Raw genomic sequence first — 18257 nt, 5'->3', positions numbered from 1 at the left:
GGTTTACACCCGCGTGTCCATGAGTTGCTTGGTTCAAGTCACTTTTAAAAAATGTGAAAACACGATGTAGATAGCTCTAACACACCCATGAATGTCTCATGCCATAAATTTTGTAAGTTTAATTGGGTCGGGTCAATGATCACACATGCAAGACTACCTTTTTATTGTTCAAAAAAAAAATTATATTACCATTCTAGTAATCTCGTGGCTTTACATCCTCTTTCTTATTCTTAAAAAAAAATTTAAAATCCTCTTTCATATTTCCTTGCATATTCCCATATTTCTGGGGCCAATCAATAATCACTCCCTTATGCCACTTTATTTCTAGCGACATTAAATTCTTGTTTAGCCTGGGCCTGGGGTATTTCCATATTGACCGTATTTCTACCCAAAATCAATATCTATATATAATAAGTCTACCTCTTCAATGTTTAAACTTCAAAAAGTAGTCAATTAAGGTGGTTTTAATGCTCTTCTTAGTAACGTTTCGTGCCTCATAATGTGGCTTCAATGTGCTCCAACGGCTCACACAACTGGATTTGTAACTGTCCTATGTATTAATTAGCTGTATTGAATGGATGGCTTTACCCTCGTCAGTGACGTGGGCATTGGTTTTGTTCGTCCAAGTATACCCTCGTCTGTATTGTTGAGGTCGTCTTGGCGAATGAGTTCGTCAGTCCCATCATATGCCACATTATACCGGGACTATAAAAGTTTTTATAGTACTTGGTTTACACCCGCGTGTCCATGAGTTGCTTGGTTCAAGTCACTTTTAAAAAATGTGAAAACACGATGTAGATAGCTCTAACACACCCATGAATGTCTCATGCCATAAATTTTGTAAGTTTAATTGGATCGGGTCAATGATCACACATGCAAGACTACCTTTTTATTGTTCAAAAAAAAAATTATATTACCATTCTAGTAATCTCGTGGCTTTACATCCTCTTTCTTATTCTTAAAAAAAAATTTAAAATCCTCTTTCATATTTCCTTGCATATTCCCATATTTCTGGGGCCAATCAATAATCACTCCCTTATGCCACTTTATTTCTAGCGACATTAAATTCTTGTTTAGCCTGGGCCTGGGGTATTTCCATATTGACCGTATTTCTACCCAAAATCAATATCTATATATAATAAGTCTACCTCTTCAATGTTTAAACTTCAAAAAGTAGCGATTGTTTTTTAGAGACATAAAAGGAGTGACTACAGAAAGAGTCGGTGTTGTGCGAATGGAGGTAAGCTACTTCTTCTTTTTCTTCTCCTTCATCACTATATATATATATATATATGATAAAGTCAAAAGCTAGGGAAAGAATGCTAATTGATTCGTAATGCTATGAATAATGATCTCTCGTACCTTTGCTTGAGGTCTAGTGTGGTTTGTATAGGGTTTTGCCTTTCTAGTTGTTGGAGGATTTCAATGGTAGCTTAAATGCCTTCATTGTAACGCTTCTGGTAAGTTAATTGGGTGAAGATCCTCCCAATAGTCATCTCTTTCACAAACATTTATATGTTACGGATCATCCCATAAAACTGATTCTTGCTAGGGACAAAGCTGATTATTGGATGTCATGCAGTTGAGTTATAATGCTTTTGCTAAGTAACTTAATTTTTTGTTACACATTTAATATAAAAGTTATCAAAAACTGTACTTTTTTAAATCCCTACGTAAGTAAGCTATAGGAAACTACGAGAATAACTTAAACATACTCTCAAAAAGGAATTGACTAAAAATACGAATGGTCATTTTTTCCCCTTTAGCCAAAAATATCATTCCAATACAATAGGTCATATAAAAATCCAAAAATCAAAACTTGTTTCAACTCTTTAATATATGGCAAACCAAACTTATACTTTAAAGCTCAAACTAGAATGCGATAGCCAGTCAAATTCAAATATATATTTTATTGCTATAAGCCTATAGCCTCAATCTTTACACAAAACAATGCTTAAAAAAATCTCAAACATATAGTAGTTTTGTTTTTCTTTTTTTAATTATAAAAAATTTATTGGTAAGTTATATACATTCAATGGGTTTTGAACCTATTACCTCACCCTCACTTTAGAACTTATAAGGAGAGTGTTAGGAACATGTGAGATGTGGAAATAGAGAAATTTTTTTTATAAAAACAATCACACAACACAATTTACGTGGTTTGACACTTTGCTTACACATATGGAGCTACAAAAACTACGTCGGGAAGAAAAGTAGCAGAACGGTTTTTTCACTACAATAAACCCTAATTTGGAGGGTAAATAAATACCTCCAACTAGTGAACTAAAAATGAGTACTCTAGCTTGGGCTTGTCAGCCCAAGTTCCATGGACTAAGCCTCACAAAAAAATCTCATTTAAAAAGTCAATTCGTGTTACAAACTGGATTGAACACAAAACAAGACTTCTCATTTACTGTAATTTTTTTTCACTTATACTCTAGCACTTCTAACTTGAAATCTTGGATATTTCACCGCTCTTAGCATAATGCATCCATATAGCTTTGCACTAAACTACACAGCAAACTGATCATATCACAATATCACATAGAAATAGGTCCTTGATTTCACCACATCATCAAATTTCAACAACTAGAGCCATTAAAATGTCAAAAAAAAAAAAAATGACACCATATATAAGTCATTTAAAAAAAAAAAAAAAAACAAAACAAAACAAAACAAAATCAACATTATTGTTTTGTTTAGAAATAGTCAAAATAAAATCTTCTTAAAAAAAAAGTCTAAATAAATAAATAATAAAAGGAAAGAAAATTGTTCATAAAGATGTTTGGTTTGAATTTTTTAGTTTCAGTTTTTAAAAATTTACTATCAAAATATATTGTTTCATATTTTTTCATTATAATAGATTGTAAAATAATTGGTATTAGGTTATTGTAATAGCATATTCGTTGCAACTTCATGTTTGTTATTGCAATATATTGTAAAATAATTTATATTTAGTTATTGCAATGATATATTTATTGTAATAAGCTAACATTTTGAAAATTTTATTGTAATAAATTGTAAAATAATTGATACCAAGTTATTACAACGATTTCTTCAATTTAAGTTATTGCAAAAATATTTCTTAATGCAATATTGACATAAATCCTTAAACAAACATTCATATAATCCAAATGCACCAAATAATTTGAGAGAGAGAGAGAGAGAGAGAGAGAGAGAGAGAGAGAGAGAGANTTAAAGCGATACAGACATAGCACGAGAGGAACATCTATGTAACAATATTGTGAGAAACCGAAGACTAACCAAACTAGTGGTACTCTTCATCCACTTGCTCATCCCTTATAAGGTGTGAAGATGAAAAGTTCTTTCCCATGTGGGATAACAAAATTGCCTAAGTTACAACATAGTCTAGCCCTTGGCTTGAAGCAAAAATGTCCCCACACAAGTTATTACAAGATTTCTTCAATTTAAGTTATTGCAAAAATATTTCTTAATGCAATATTGACATAAATCCTAAAAACATTCATATAATCCAAATGCACCAAATAATTTGAGAGAGAGAGAGAGAGAGAGAGAGAGAGAGAGAGAGAGAGAGAGAGAGAGAGAGAGAGAGAGAGAGAGAGAGAGAGAGAGAGAGAGAGAGAGAGAGAGAGAGAGAGAGAGGCTTACAGAGTCATGGGTCAAGTAGGTGTCACAGTAATCGCAGTAGCAACGAGGCATGGATGTGTGTGTGTAAAGTTGAATTGAATCGAAGCCTTAAGGTTCAGAGAGAGAGAGAATCTTCAATGGGTCAAATCAAAGAGAGCTCTCGGTCCGACTCAAATCTCTAAGCCCAAATGCATTTAAATAGCACCGTTTATCGAAACTACATTGTTTTGACAATAGTGCAGCTGCTAAGGATTGTTTGGTAGCACAATTTAAAAATTGTTTTCTTTTAGAAACATAGTCAAAATAAATACTTCTCAAAAAAAAAAAAAGTCAAAATAAATAAATAATAAAAGGAAAGAAAATTGTTCATAAAGATGTTTGGTTCGAATTTTTTAGTTTCAATTTTTAAAAATTTGGTATCAAAATATATTGTTTCATATTTTTTTCATTATAATAGATTGTAAAATAATTGGTATTAGATTATTGTAATAATATATTCGTTGTAACTTTATGTTTGTTATTGCAATAAATTGTAAAATAATTTATATTTAGTTATTGCAATGATATATTTGTTGTAATAAGCTAACACTTTGAAATTTTTATTGTAATAAATTGTAAAATAATTGGTACCAAGTTATTACAACGATTTCTTCAATTTAAGTTATTGAAAAAAAATATTTCTTAATGCAATATTGACATAAATACTTAAACAGACATACATATAATCCAAATGCACCAAATAATTTAAGAGAGAGAGAGAGAGAGAGAGAGAGAGAGAGAGACTAACAGAGTCATGGGTCATGTAGGTGTCACAATAATCGTAGTAGTAGCGAGGCATGGATGTGTGTGTGTAAAGTTGAATTGAATCGAAGCCCTAAGGTTCAGAGAGAGAGAGAGAGAGAGAGGAAGAAGAGCAAAAACCCTAGAAGAGAGAGAGAGAGAGAGAGAGAGAGAGAGAGAAGAGCTCTCAGTCTGACTCAAATCTCTAAGCCCAAATGCATTTAAACGGCATTGTTTATCCAAACTACATCGTTTTGACAATAGTGCAGCTGCTAAGGATTTTTTGGTAGCACAATTTAAAAATTGTTTTCTATTAACATAGTCAAAATAAATACTTCTAAAAAAAAAGTCAAAATAAATAAATAATAAAAGGAAAGAAAATTGTTCATAAAGATGTTTGATTCGAATTTTTTAGTTTCAATTTTTAAAAATTTGCTATCAAAATATATTTTAAAATTGATCTCAATATATTTGTGTGAAATTGGCATGAGTCTCGCCACAAACTTGATCAAGCTATGGTCGCTAACTTTAGCTTGGTGAATTCAAGGAGTTACACTACTTTCATGACTTGAGTGTTGTTTATTTTTTAAATTTTATGGGAAGACTAAAAACTTTATTCATAATTGGAAATAAAAACAACGTCTTGGATAAGAGCTTGTTCTAGAAAATAAAGATTCTCTTCAATCCAAGCATAGAAATCACATGTGCCTAAAGCATGTTTTGCTAAAAGATGGGCCGATCTATTACCTTGCATACATACAAGAGAGAATTCAACCCTACAAAACTCATTACAAAGAGCTTGCATACCAAAGATAACAAAAGCCATAGATGAGGTGGGGGGATGGGGGGATAGTTCACTTAGAGCCTTATAAACAACTCGAGAGTCGCCTTCATCCTTTGCAAACTGAAGGTCAACTTCAAAAGCCTTTACCTCTACTTCCATAGGCTCTAAAGGTGCATGTATTTTCTTGCTCAAAGCCACTTGGGTGGGTTTACACAAGGTGTTGTCAGTTGTAAAAAAAAAAATATATATATATATATATATATTAATTAAGGGAAAAAAATTAATGAGTCACACACTTTTTAAAAACTCCAACTAAACAATTCCTTAATTCATCCAAAAACGAAATCACCCAAAACCGATTCAACTAGCCTAGTTCATGATTTTCATGGTTAAAACAATGGTTACTAATATATCGTTATTTGGACTTTTATTACATTATAGTGCCTTTGAGCCACGTCATTACCAGTTTGGTTGAGTTATGACATGGGAGAAATCATAATTGACGTTTATTGTAATTGTTTATATAGCTTAAATTGACTTAGCATATTTGACGAGAAATTCAACCCATGCTCACACAGCAATTTTATAATCCAATAAGTCACAAAATATACATGTACCAAGTGTGTGCATATATACACATACATATGTGTGTACATACACACATATGTATGTACATATGTGCACATGTGTATGTGTACCTATACACATATGTATGTGTATGTACACTTGAAAATTTGATTTTCTAAAAGGTTGAAAATAAATATTTATAGTGTTGTCTAATTTTGTGTTATGTAGCTTAAGTCTCCAATTGCATTATTTTTTATATTTTGGAGGAGGAACAATGTTTTCTAATGTCCATTAATTCGGGAGAGTTATGTCATTCCTTTTTTTTTTTTTTTTTTTNCTTGGGTGGGTTTACACAAGGTGTTGTCAGTTGTAAAAAAAAAAAAGAAAAAAAAAAGAATATATATATATATATATTAATTAAGGGAAAAAAATTAATGAGTCACACACTTTTTAAAAACTCCAACTAAACAATTCCTTAATTTATCCAAAAACGAAATCACCCAAAACCGATTCAACTAGCCTAGTTCATGATTTTCATGGTTAAAACAATGGTTACTAATATATTGTTATTTGGACTTTTATTACATTATAGTGCCTTTGAGCCACGTCATTACCAGTTTAGTTGAGTCATGACATGGGAGAAATCATAATTGACGTTTATTGTAATTGTTTATATAGCTTAAATTGACTTAGCATATTTGACGAGAAATTCAACTCATGCTCACACAACAATTTTATAATCCAATGAATATGTGTTAAGTCACAAAATATACATGTACCAAGTGTGTGCATATATACACATACATATGTGTGTACATACACACATATGTATGTACATATGTACACATGTGTATGTGTACCTATACACATATGTATGTGTATGTACACTTGAAAATTTGATTTTCTAAAAGGTTGAAAATAAATATTTATAGTGTTGTCTAATTTTGTGTTATGTAGCTTAAGTCTCCAATTGCATTATTTTTGATATTTTGGAGGAGGAACAATGTTTTCTAATGTCCATTAATTCGGGAGAGTTATGTCACTCCATTTTTTTTTTTTTTTTTGACTGGTTTGTTTTATAATCCAATACTATGGTATTTGCTTATAAAAATAAAGTTATCATTTAGGGCTAGACATTAAAACTTGTGGTTATAATGTGGTTCACATTAGCTCATACTAAAGTTGGCAGACTATATTTATTTATGCTCGAATAACCACAGCTAATTTAACATAAAATATTGATTGACAGTGCTACTAAGAGCAAAAATTTATTGATCACACGTAATATATGGGAGTTGATTGCACGTAATCCAATTGAAAGACAATTTAGATGTCTTAGGATAGTTTATGGGAGATCATTCAAAGGTACAAAATATCAATGCAAGGTATTATAATATTGAGTTTATTTAATTTATTTTAACATTATCATGTATAGTTCCCTCCCACCCCTTCCCTTTTATTCTAAAAAAAAAAAAATTTATAATTTTTTCTTGGATGGTGTTATATAGTTGATTTGGTGCCAAATGTATTGTTTTTACAAGTTTTACCTTGTAAAATATTTTTGCAACTCAAATTTGGTTATGACATAAAAGTTATCAATATTTATCTCGCTTTTGTGTATTGTGTAGTACAAAAAGTGCACATTTTGAATGAACATTAAAAAAAATTATATGTTTAAATACGTGTTTATATTTAATGTTGGGAAAAAATATATATAAATTAAAGATTTAATTCTTTGTCACTTGAAGTTGATACTTTTATTGTTTAGCCATCAAATTTAATTTCTTTAGAGTTTATGTTAAACATCATTTGTTGAATTGCTTGCTTCATTCCTTCAAAAAATAAGTGATAATCAATGAATTTTCTTTTAATGTAGTGTTTTTCTAATATAAAATAGTTTTGTTTGCTTTAGGACTAGGGGCTCTAAAGCATGTGTAAAACATTATGTAAAAAGAAAAGAAGATTAAAATAATAATTTCTTATTCCAAATCAATCAATTAAAATACAATGAGTGCACTGCCAAAAAAGTCTGCCATATTTAGTTATTTATAGTTATCTCAATGGAGTTTTTATAAGACCCTAACTAATTCCACTCATTGGCCACCCAAAATTTCATGAGTTTCCTTGTAGAATTTTTTTTTTTTTTTTTTTTTTTTTTTTTGAGAAAGTCCTTGTAGAAGTTAATATATCTAACCTTGGTTTGAGTTGGGTATGATTTTCAATAATAATGTAGAGTTAAAAAAAAATATAACATAAAGCAGGTTTATCACTATAGATTGAGATTGTTGTAGTGGTTCCTAGATTTCTTGTTGGAGATTGAGATTGCTGAGAAAGTGGAAAGAAAAAAAAAATTATTATTTTCATTTTACTTATTATTTTAATTTTAGAAAATTGTTTTATTTTAAAAAAATTAATTTAATTGGCATAATTTAATCAACATGACATGACTTATTTTGTCCAACTTACAATGCCAATGCTTTTTCCTCTAATGTAAGGTTTTTTCCCTTTATTCGATGAAACTTGTAGTGTTGGAATCCCACACAAAGAAGCTGCAGTTGGGTGTTGTGATGAAATCCATCCATTGGCTAAGGTCAGTAAACTTGGTAATATAAACACTTTCTTTGAACTGCTACCTGAAAAAACTTTAAAAACATTGCTATAGGTTTGTTGACTTTGTTCCTTTAACAACAATCCCTACATATATTTGCTATATATCAGGCCATATATGATGAAAATTTTTAATGTCAAATAAGAAAACCACTTATGATCCTTTGTTACATTACTGTAATTCCACTAATCCAAGTCTGTCTTGAGCACCAGACAATGGCACAAGACCTGGAATGAAGGTGTATTAGATATATACAACTCAGCTGAGTAATTGGGATTATTAAAATCCAGAAGTTGACATTAACAAATCTTCTATGGAGGTCTAGATATCAGACATTAATAACGATACTTCAGGGTTTCAGCTTCAAGGCACACTACTTTGTTTATTGCTGTGTTAATTGTAGGATCATGTTTATATAAGCTTCTAAATTGTGGTATGCTTTCTCAATCAGTCTACAGGAGCTGTAAATACTATAGTCAGGAGGCCTATTGATGGGAAGCTGATCAGTTATAACACAGATTGTGAGGCTTCTATCACTGCAATAGAGGATGCATTAAGAGGTACTGTGATAATTGAAGTGTTACTTTCTTGATTATTTAGACGATGGCTGTATGTATCTTTCTAATTCTTTGTATATCATTTAAAGTTGAGTACAACTCTGGCCAGGAATATAAATGTATATTGTTTTGGGGAGAATGGAGTACTTGATTGCTTTGTTTGTTACAGGTTTCATGACCTCTACTTGTTTGTTTTGCAATACCATTAATAATTTGATGTTTTTAAACAGAATTACCAGCAACCTGAAATGGATGATTACTTGATGGACGACCATGTATAATGATAGCATAGGTAAAAGAATAGACTGTTATATCAAGTGGTGTCTAGATAGAATTACTTATGTTTGTTTTGTCTGGACAGAGAGACGAGTTGCCAATGGAGAAGAATTACGTACTTCTCCTATAGCTGGGAAAACATTTGTATTGGTTGGAGCAGGAGGTGCAGGAAGAACACTTGCTTTTGGTGCTAAAAGTAGAGTTGCTCAGGTTGTCATATTCAACCGGAATTATGGTAACTAGTCGCAGACCCACGCGATGCGTGGGAATATATATTTTGTAATATGATACAATTCATAATTTATTCTCTAAAATTTATTGAAGAAGAGACACGCGATAAATATGTAGATAAAGTAACACCTGAATTTAAAAAGAGACTCAATAAATGGCAATTGATAAAACAAAAAATAAAATAATAAAAGAAAATAAAATAAATGATGACATGGTGCTGACGTGGCTTAACTGGAGCGTAGCAACATTAAACGCTATGCTTCAGCTTTTAGTAATATATAGATAAGGCAATATTGTTCTCTCCTTTTTAGTATTACAATTGAAGATCAGCTTTCTTGTCTCTAATCTTGACATTTCTCTTTTGAAAAGAGAAAGCAAAGGTACTTGCAGATGCAGTTTCAGGGGAAGCTCTACCATATGAATGCTTAAAAAGATTCTGCCCTCAGGAGGGAATGATCCTTGCAAATGCTTCTGCTGTTGGAATGGAACCAAATACTGATCAAACTCCTGTCTCAGAGATTTTCTCTCTCACTCTCTCTGAGCAAATAGGTAATAACTAAGAAGAACACATTGAACAATGTATTGCCTCTTGTCATGCTTCTTTAGGAGACCTTGAGAGCATATGAGCTGGTTTTTGATGCGGTTTATACACCTAGAAATACACAGCTCTTACAAGAGGCTGCAGAGGTTGGGGCCATCGTAGTGAGGGGAGTGGAGATGTTTATCAGACAGGCCCTAGGCCAATTCAGACTGTTCACCGGTGGCTTAGGTATCAGTCCTCCTCTTATGTCAAACCATTGATTTATTAATTTAACAAAGGGGCTTTATTTTTTTTAGTAATTTTTACCGATCCATTTACTTCGAAATGGAGACGGTCCATTTTAAGGTTGAAGACATGGTATTTCACAAATCTAAAGGTGAATAAGGTACCAAGTCATTTAAAATAAGATATCATTTCTTATTTGGTAGAATGAAAAAATTTAAATGATATGGTACCATTTAAACCTTAGATGCATGTAAACTAAATCTTCATCATGAAATAGGCTCTCTTAATGTCAAAGCAAATGAGAATCATTCTGCATAGGTTTAACCTTTTTATTCTTCAATGTATTATTGTTGAATTTGTTCACATGCAAGATTCATTTCTTTTGGTTAAATTCTAACAGCAGGAGCATTAATCTTTATTTTGTTTGAACTTCTTTTCAGCTCCAGAAGATTTCATGCGCAAGCTTGTTCTATAACAATTTTGATACTTCTAACCGATCAAGCCAATAACAAATTTGTTAATATATATACTACTTTGTCACTTCTTCTGCGTTATTGAAGTAATAAATCTGTGAAGATGGCACTCTAGCTTAGCTCACATGGTTTGTTTGAGGTTGTCCTACTTGGAGCTCGAACACCGTCATCAGCTTGTCAATCCAAAGGCCCCCCACTCTGATGAAGTTGCATGCAAGGACAAGGCTCTTAAGATTATAGATAGGATCGGTTGAGACCAAATAATAAAAGAAAGATTTTTTGGCCATGTGTTTGTTAGAATTACCAGGTGCTCCAAATTGTGTCACTTTTTTTTTTTTTGAGTAATATTTGTTTGATGGAAGTTCAGCTGTGTTCCATGAATTTCTTCTCATGATTGTGCAAGACAGGACTAATCCTGTTGTTTGTTTAGCACAGTTAGTTTTGAATGAATATATATAGGTAGTACATGTATTTTATTGCTTGAGCCATATATATTGCTTTCTGAAACTAAGCAGGTCACCAACTTGAACTCAACTCTCTCTATGCATCACTCTAAACAATGTTACTTAAGGGGATGAGGTTGGTTTTTGCATACACCATGAAAGATTAGCTTTAACGCAGAGAGTCAACTTGAAACAATCCATGCTTGAATTCTCTCTAGAGGAAGAATGCTTGGACATGTAAACTAGAGTCAATTAAAAGGAATGGATGTGAATACATTCATTTGTGCTCCTTATACTTGCAAATTTCTGTTTCTAGTTTCTCTGTTCAAATTTTTACTGCACTTCATCTGGTGCAGGAAACCCCAAATGCTAAAAAGATGTAAAGCCTCCATCTAATACCAAATTATGCCCACTAACATACTTGGCATCATCAGAAACAAGATAGAGCGCAGCATTAGCTACATCATTGGGTTCACAACTAGTTTCCTCCAAAACACCAGTATTAGTAACCATTTCCACAAGCCGTCGATCATCTACACCAGGAAAAACCTGACTCATTTCATCCATTACAAACTTAGTTGGAATGGCAAATGGTGATATACAATTCACCCAGATTCCATACTTGCATAGCTCTGCAGCCAGACTTAACAATGCCTATAACAGCAGATTTGGACACACAATATGCGTGCTGTGCTAACCCACCCATTAGTCCTGTAACACTAGCTGTGCAGAGAATTGATCCAGTTTGACGTGTGATCATCACACATGATGCATGTTTGATCCCAGCCATGACTCCCCGCACGTTGATGTCCATGATTTTATCAAAAACTGCCAGATCATGGTCCACAATGCCTGGGGGAGTTTTGCAGGGCACCCCTGCATTGTTGTACATGATATCAAGTTGGTTGTACTTAGAGATGGTAAAATCAACAGCGTTGGATATGTCAGACTCTTTAGTGACATCACAGGCAACAAAAGCAGCATTGGTTCCAAGCTAAAATTACAATACGGATTGGCCAAAAATTATGTCTTTTCCTTGCAATCAGCACTTGCTTGCGAATTGGTTTCTGAATACATATTTCAAGCAATAATTGCTGCTACAGCATAAGAGCATGTCAAAGTAGACAATAACTCTCTGTAAACGGTTCTTTTCCAGTAGCAACAACTAGATATGCATCTATGACATGATTCTTACAAAAATGAGAATGCACAACTATTCTTTATGTTCAGCATCAGGTGACAAGCTCTTAATGATGGAAATCCCAACATAGGAGTTGAACCACAAGAATTTCTTGGCTTGCTTCATTTGCCTGTGACAAGAGCATTATCACTAATGTCACCATCATAAATACAGGGTATGATACTCGGAGCATCAAACAGATGTACTTATAAAAAAAAAAACAAATTTAAGACGTGGAGGATTTATGTAATTTTCTTCAATTATATTAAGGATATACAATAGAATCTATATTAATTTTCAATAGTCACAAGAGTCGATAAAAGAAAATAACAATGTGGGGAATTTCATTTAAAACTGCCTTAGTCCCACCTATTGTAAGTTAGAAACAATATATATTTCAGTTTCTTAAGATATTAGATATGGAAATAAACCAACCAGAAGATCAAGGCTAATGATTAGCCTCAGGAGCTTGAGTGTTGGCATTAAGACTATCATAGCCCCAACCTGTTAATGCCACTGGATTGGCTTGATACAAAGGTGGTGTGACCATAGGTGGTGCACCGTTGGAAGAGGTGGGTGCTGCTGTGCTTCCAGGAACTGTTGTGGCTACACTACCAGGAGGCCTTGGAATAGAATTTAATTGAGCAGGTAAGGAAGGAGCACCAGGTGGAGCCATCATAGGTGCCACCGCCGGAGAAGGCATATAACCTGCCAAACCCAAGAGAAGTATTTAACATAACACATTGCTACATGCTTATGGACAAAGAAAAGTTTGCATTGCATGTCTTGCACATGGATCAAACATTGTGTACCAAGATCACACATTAAATATAAACCTGGAAGAGAACTAGCATCAAATTTATATTCCATGTGTCTGACAAAGGAGTTTAGGTTAGAACCATTTGATTGATGAAACATAGTGATAATTTTTTAATGTAGTAAACATGCAGACACAAATCATAATAATCTGCCAATGTTCTTGTCTATCCACCATTTGATTCCTAAATATTGGGAACCTAATTAAAGATGGATAGCATACAGCAGCAAAAAGTTGGGAAGGGGACATGACCAACAGATCCTGGCTGGATCAGGGCTGGCATAGTGGCACCCAATCCTAAACAGTTTAAAAAGGTTTGCTCATGGGAGGGAGCAATAGCATCCCAATTCGGTGATTTACTCGCTAGTTCACGCAAATAACAAAAGAAAGAAAACAGATGTGCACAATAATATCAACTAGCAGTGGCAAAAGCAATGCACCAAGTCAAAGAAAGATAGCAGGAACAGATGAAGCCAAACAATTCAAAAATATGAAAATCTACATGCAAAATGTGCTAACATAAGGATAAATGCAAAATGTGTTTCATTTTACCTGAAGCACCAAGGGGTCTTGGCAAAACAGGAGGCCTAATCCCTGGGACCAATGGTGAACTTCCAGGTAACTGTGTGCTACCAGGCATCGGCATTATAGGTGTAGGTAGAACAGGAAGGCGAGGTCTCTGAACCATTAGATGTTGATTGTAAGCAGCACCAACCTGCTGGAATGCTGCAGTTTGCCCAAGAAGTTCCTTAATCTTTTGTTCAATGAAGTTTTGGGTTTGTGCCTCCTCAAATTGCTGATAGTATGACCTAACATTTGCCTATATTTATTAAAATAATTAGCATATAAATATAATTAAGAGAAAAGAGAGAGAGAGAGAGAGAGAGAGAGAGAGAGAGAGATGTGAAGTACCTTATGTTTGTAACCTGCATTGTGCTGCTTTCTCACAGATGGCTGAGATAGAAAGACAATATCATCAGCAATATAAAAACATTCATTATGTCAATTTCTAGGAGCTGTAACTATGATATATAGGAGAAGGCATATTAACAATTTCAAACTTCAAAGGACATAAATACCGGTAAACCATGCAGATTTTCATAGTTAACACTTTGTATGAATAACATAAAATTTTATTAAACAAACACACAGATCCAAGGACACAGAGAATACATAAGAGAAACACTAAAAACATAAAAATAAAAAATAAACAAGGCAATGAACAACACTGAAGTGTTCTTCTACTCTTTAAAAACTTTGTACCCATTGCACAAGCTCCTCTTTCTGCGGGATCTTGAACTGAGAGAGGTGGTTAGTAAGCAATCATACCAACAACTTTTAAGAAACTAATTCCCGGACTTGAACCCTCAATGTATTGTTTGAATGGAGGACACTTGCCATCACACCAAGGTCCAGCGTCAAACTCTAAGCAATATTGTATCCTTTGATATTTAAAAATCCTAAAATACTATTTAGGACATCTTAAGTTTGAGGTTGTTTCTAAATCAGCCCCTTGACTATGAAAACTTTTAATTTACACTCTGGAGTACTACAATAATGTCAATGTGCCCTTTCTATCAACATCCGTTAGAATCTTGCAATTAACCCACACAAAAAACGACATCATTTTCAGGAAGGTTAATGGTGAAAATGTGACGGACCATAACAGTAGGAGCACATTGACATCATTATAATATTCAAGGGTGCAAATTGCAAGCTTTGAGACACTGACTTAAAAGCTACCACAAACTTAAAGAGTGTGTAAAGTGCATTTTTAGCATTTTGAAAATCATAAGAACCCAAAATATCCCCACAACACAAGACTCACCAAATTAAGCTCCCACGTAAATAATAATAAGAATAACAGTTCAACTTGTTCACAAAGATGAACCCATCAGCTCCCACTAAAAAAAATCGTGTACAAGAAAAACCACACTTTTATTAACAAACAATACCAAACATATGAGGAGTCATCGCATTTGCATGATTTGGTTCAATATTGACATAAATCCTTAAACAGACATACATATAATCCAAATGCACCAAATAATTTAAGAGAGAGACTTACAGAATCATGAGTCAAGTAGGTGTCACAGTAATCGCAGTAGTAGCGAGGCATGGCTGTGTTGAATTGAAACCCTAGAGAGAGAAGAGCAAACATGGTTTTAAAAACCGGTACAGTGAAAGAACTGAAAAATGAGCTAATTACCAGTTTTATGGTCGAACCAGTGACGTCATAAATAATTTAATTATTATTTATTTAAATTATATAAATAATTAAAAGCAAAACCCAGAAACAGATCAGCCCCAAAACCAAAATTTTAATAAGAGTCAAACTGTTAGTCTTAGATTGAAGCAGCACTCAACATTTCTAAGCACAATAATAAACCACAACTAAATTTTTATCCATAAAATGTAAAACCCAGAACCAAAATATTAAACTTTTTAATCTTAGATTGAAGCAGCACTCAAAATTCCCAAGCACAATACTAAAACACCACCAAAATTTCCAAACAGTATTAGGGAAATTTTTTTTTTTTTTTTACAAATGGGACAATGACATTGCCAAAAGAAAAACTTATTTTTTCCTATTGCCGAAATTCGGCAACGCTATTGCCACAATGTGGGGGAATTTTTTTTTTTTTTTTTTTTTTAAATTTATGGCAATGGTATTTCGGCAATACCATTGCTACAACTGTGATACCAACTGAAATAGTGAGAATTATAGAGTGATACTTGCCAAAAAAAAACACAATCAGATAACCATAAAAAATAATTCATTAATCTAAAATTTGAATAACAGCAACAACAACCAATAACAATAATCATAATCATAGGCATACAAATAATATTAACTACAACTACAACAATACATAATATTTACAATGTATTAGCTTTAATATTTACAAAGCAAAAAAACTTACATTAACAAAAAACTTACAATTCTTAGTTGTTCACCTAAAGCAAAGTAAAAGACTAACTGAACAATTGGAAGACCTTCTATGTGAGGAGATACAATTCTTCAGCGAGGCGAAGGAGGAGAAATAAAAGACGCTTGGACTTGCACTTCACTTGTCTTTTATCTTCACTGAAGCTTTTAGTACACAAGAAGAAAGACAAAAAACTATCTCCTTTATCTTCACTGAAGCTTTTAGTACACAAGAAGAAGACAAAAGTGAAGAAAACAAAGAATCTCAAACAAAAATCTTTCAGAGAGATTACATCAGTGAAGAAGATAAAAAAGAATCTCTCTTAGAGTTATGAATAGGTAAAATATATTCGATGCAGAGAATAAGAATCAGATGAGATGACAAAAATGAATAGGTAAAATATATTCAATGCAGAGAATAAAGAATCAGATGAGATGAGAAGTTGAGGTGATTGGTTGATTGAAACTTTGTTTTTTTGTTACAGCGTGCATATAAAAATCTATGTACTTTCTTTAGTTTCTTTTTGTTTATAGCGTACATATCAATCATTTTTTCTTTCATGTTTAAAAATCTATGTACTTTATTTACTTTTTATTATTATTTACAACGTGCCGGCAATAATTGCTACAATGGAATTTTTTTTTTTGTTTTTTTTTACTAATTGTGGCAATGGCACCATTTGGAAAAAATAAGTTATTCTATGGGAAAAAATTTTACAATTTTGGCAATGGCAAAAAAAAAATTTCCCTCAATTGCAATATCGTTTGAAAAAAAAAATTTACTTTTATTTTTTTTTTCAATTGTGGCAATGCATTGCCGAAATTGTGGGTAATTGTTCATACAGTTTTCGGCAATTCCATCGCCACAATTTGAAAAAAAAAAAAAAAAAAAAATTTGCCCCAATTGTGGCAATGCCATTGCCGAAATTGTGGGGAAAATTTCCCCACAATTTCGGCAAATGGTATAGCCGAAATTGGGCAAAATATTTTTCCCCCAATTTCAGCAATACCATGCCACAATTGGGATTTTTTTTTTTTTCTTTTTACTAATTGTGGCAATGGTGTTGCCGAATTTCGGCAATAGGAAAAAATAAGTTTTTTTGTGGGGAAAAATTTTACAATTTTGGCAATGTCATTGCCACAATTGAAAAAAAAAAAATTTTCCCAATTGTAATACCGTTTGCCGAAATTGTGGGGAACTTTTTTTTTTTTTAATTTATTTGTGGCAATGGTATTTCGGCAATACCATTGCCACAATTGTGGGAAATTTTTTTGTTTTTTTTATTTATTTATTTGTGGCAATGGTATTTCGGCAATACCATTGCCACAATTGTGGGAATTTTTTTTTTTCAATTGTGGCAATACCATTACCGAAATTGTGGAGAAAAAACATTTCGGCAATACCATTGCCACAATTGTGAGAATTTTTTTTTTTTTCAATTGTGCAATACCATTACCGAAATTGTGGGGAAAAAACAATTTCGGCAATACCATTGCCACAATTGTGGGAAATTTTTTTTTCAATTGTGGCAATGGTATTTCGGCAATACCGTTGCCACAATTGGATTTTTTTTTTTTTCAATTATGGCAATACCATTGCCAAAATTGTGGGAAATTTTTTTTTTTTTCAATTGTGGCAATGTTGTTTCGGCAATACCATTGCCACAATCGGGAATTTTTTTTTTCAATTGTGGCAATAGTATTTCGGCAATATCATTGCCACAATTGGGAAATTCACAATTTCGACAATTCCATTGTCATAATTGGGAAATTTTTTTTTTTCAATTGTGGCAATGGTATTGCCGAAATACCATTGCTATTGCCGAAATACCATTACCACAAATTAAAAAAAAAAAAAAAATTCTCCACAATTGTGGCAATGGTATTGCCGAAATACCATTGCCACAAATTAAAAAAAAAAAAAAAAAAAAAAATTCCTCACAATTGTGGCAATGGTATTGCCGAAATACCATTGCCACAAATTAAAAAAAAAAAAAAAAAAAATTTCCCCACAATTGTGGCAATTGTATTGCCAAAATACCATTGCCACAAATTAAAAAAAAATAATATTTCCACAATTGTGGCAATGGTATTGCCGAAATACCATTGCCACAAATAAAATAAATAAATAAAAATTTCCCCACAATTTCGGCAATGGTATTGCCGAAATTGTGGATTTTTTTTTGGGGGGGGGGGGGGCCCCCACACCTTTCACCCCCCACACCCCCAACCCCGGG

General features: G+C 32.8%; 2 protein-coding genes and 1 pseudogene across 3 annotated transcripts; 1 reads left to right on the top strand and 2 right to left on the bottom strand.

The window, feature by feature from the left end:
• Window positions 1-8253: 8253 nt before the first annotated feature.
• Window positions 8254-10213, top strand: LOC136069154 (bifunctional 3-dehydroquinate dehydratase/shikimate dehydrogenase, chloroplastic-like). Its single transcript, XM_065777366.1, has 5 exons — window positions 8254-8343; window positions 8800-8908; window positions 9267-9416; window positions 9782-9921; window positions 10019-10213. Exons 1-5 carry the CDS (start codon window positions 8254-8256, stop codon window positions 10211-10213), a joined length of 684 nt encoding a protein of 227 aa, XP_065633438.1.
• Window positions 10214-11276: 1063 nt separating this feature from the next.
• Window positions 11277-11991, bottom strand: LOC136069164 (secoisolariciresinol dehydrogenase-like; annotated as a pseudogene).
• Window positions 11992-12106: 115 nt separating this feature from the next.
• Window positions 12107-15269, bottom strand: LOC112008200 (U1 small nuclear ribonucleoprotein C). Of its 2 annotated transcripts, none has more exons than XM_065777385.1 (5): window positions 15160-15269; window positions 14004-14045; window positions 13644-13911; window positions 12710-12982; window positions 12107-12404 (listed from the first exon to the last, which is right to left on the bottom strand). In XM_065777385.1, exons 1-4 carry the CDS (start codon window positions 15250-15252, stop codon window positions 12723-12725), a joined length of 663 nt encoding a protein of 220 aa, XP_065633457.1. In that variant the 5' UTR covers window positions 15253-15269; the 3' UTR covers window positions 12107-12404; window positions 12710-12722. The 2 variants fall into 2 exon arrangements, with proteins under 2 accessions (XP_065633457.1, XP_065633458.1); XM_065777386.1 differs by having other exon boundaries at window positions 12779-12982.
• Window positions 15270-18257: the final 2988 nt, after the last annotated feature.

This window comes from Quercus suber, unplaced genomic scaffold (genome assembly GCF_002906115.3).
Source record: "Quercus suber isolate HL8 unplaced genomic scaffold, Cork oak 2.0 scaffold_154, whole genome shotgun sequence".
Taxonomy (NCBI): domain Eukaryota; kingdom Viridiplantae; phylum Streptophyta; class Magnoliopsida; order Fagales; family Fagaceae; genus Quercus; species Quercus suber.
This window is presented reverse-complemented; position numbering and strand designations above follow the sequence as displayed.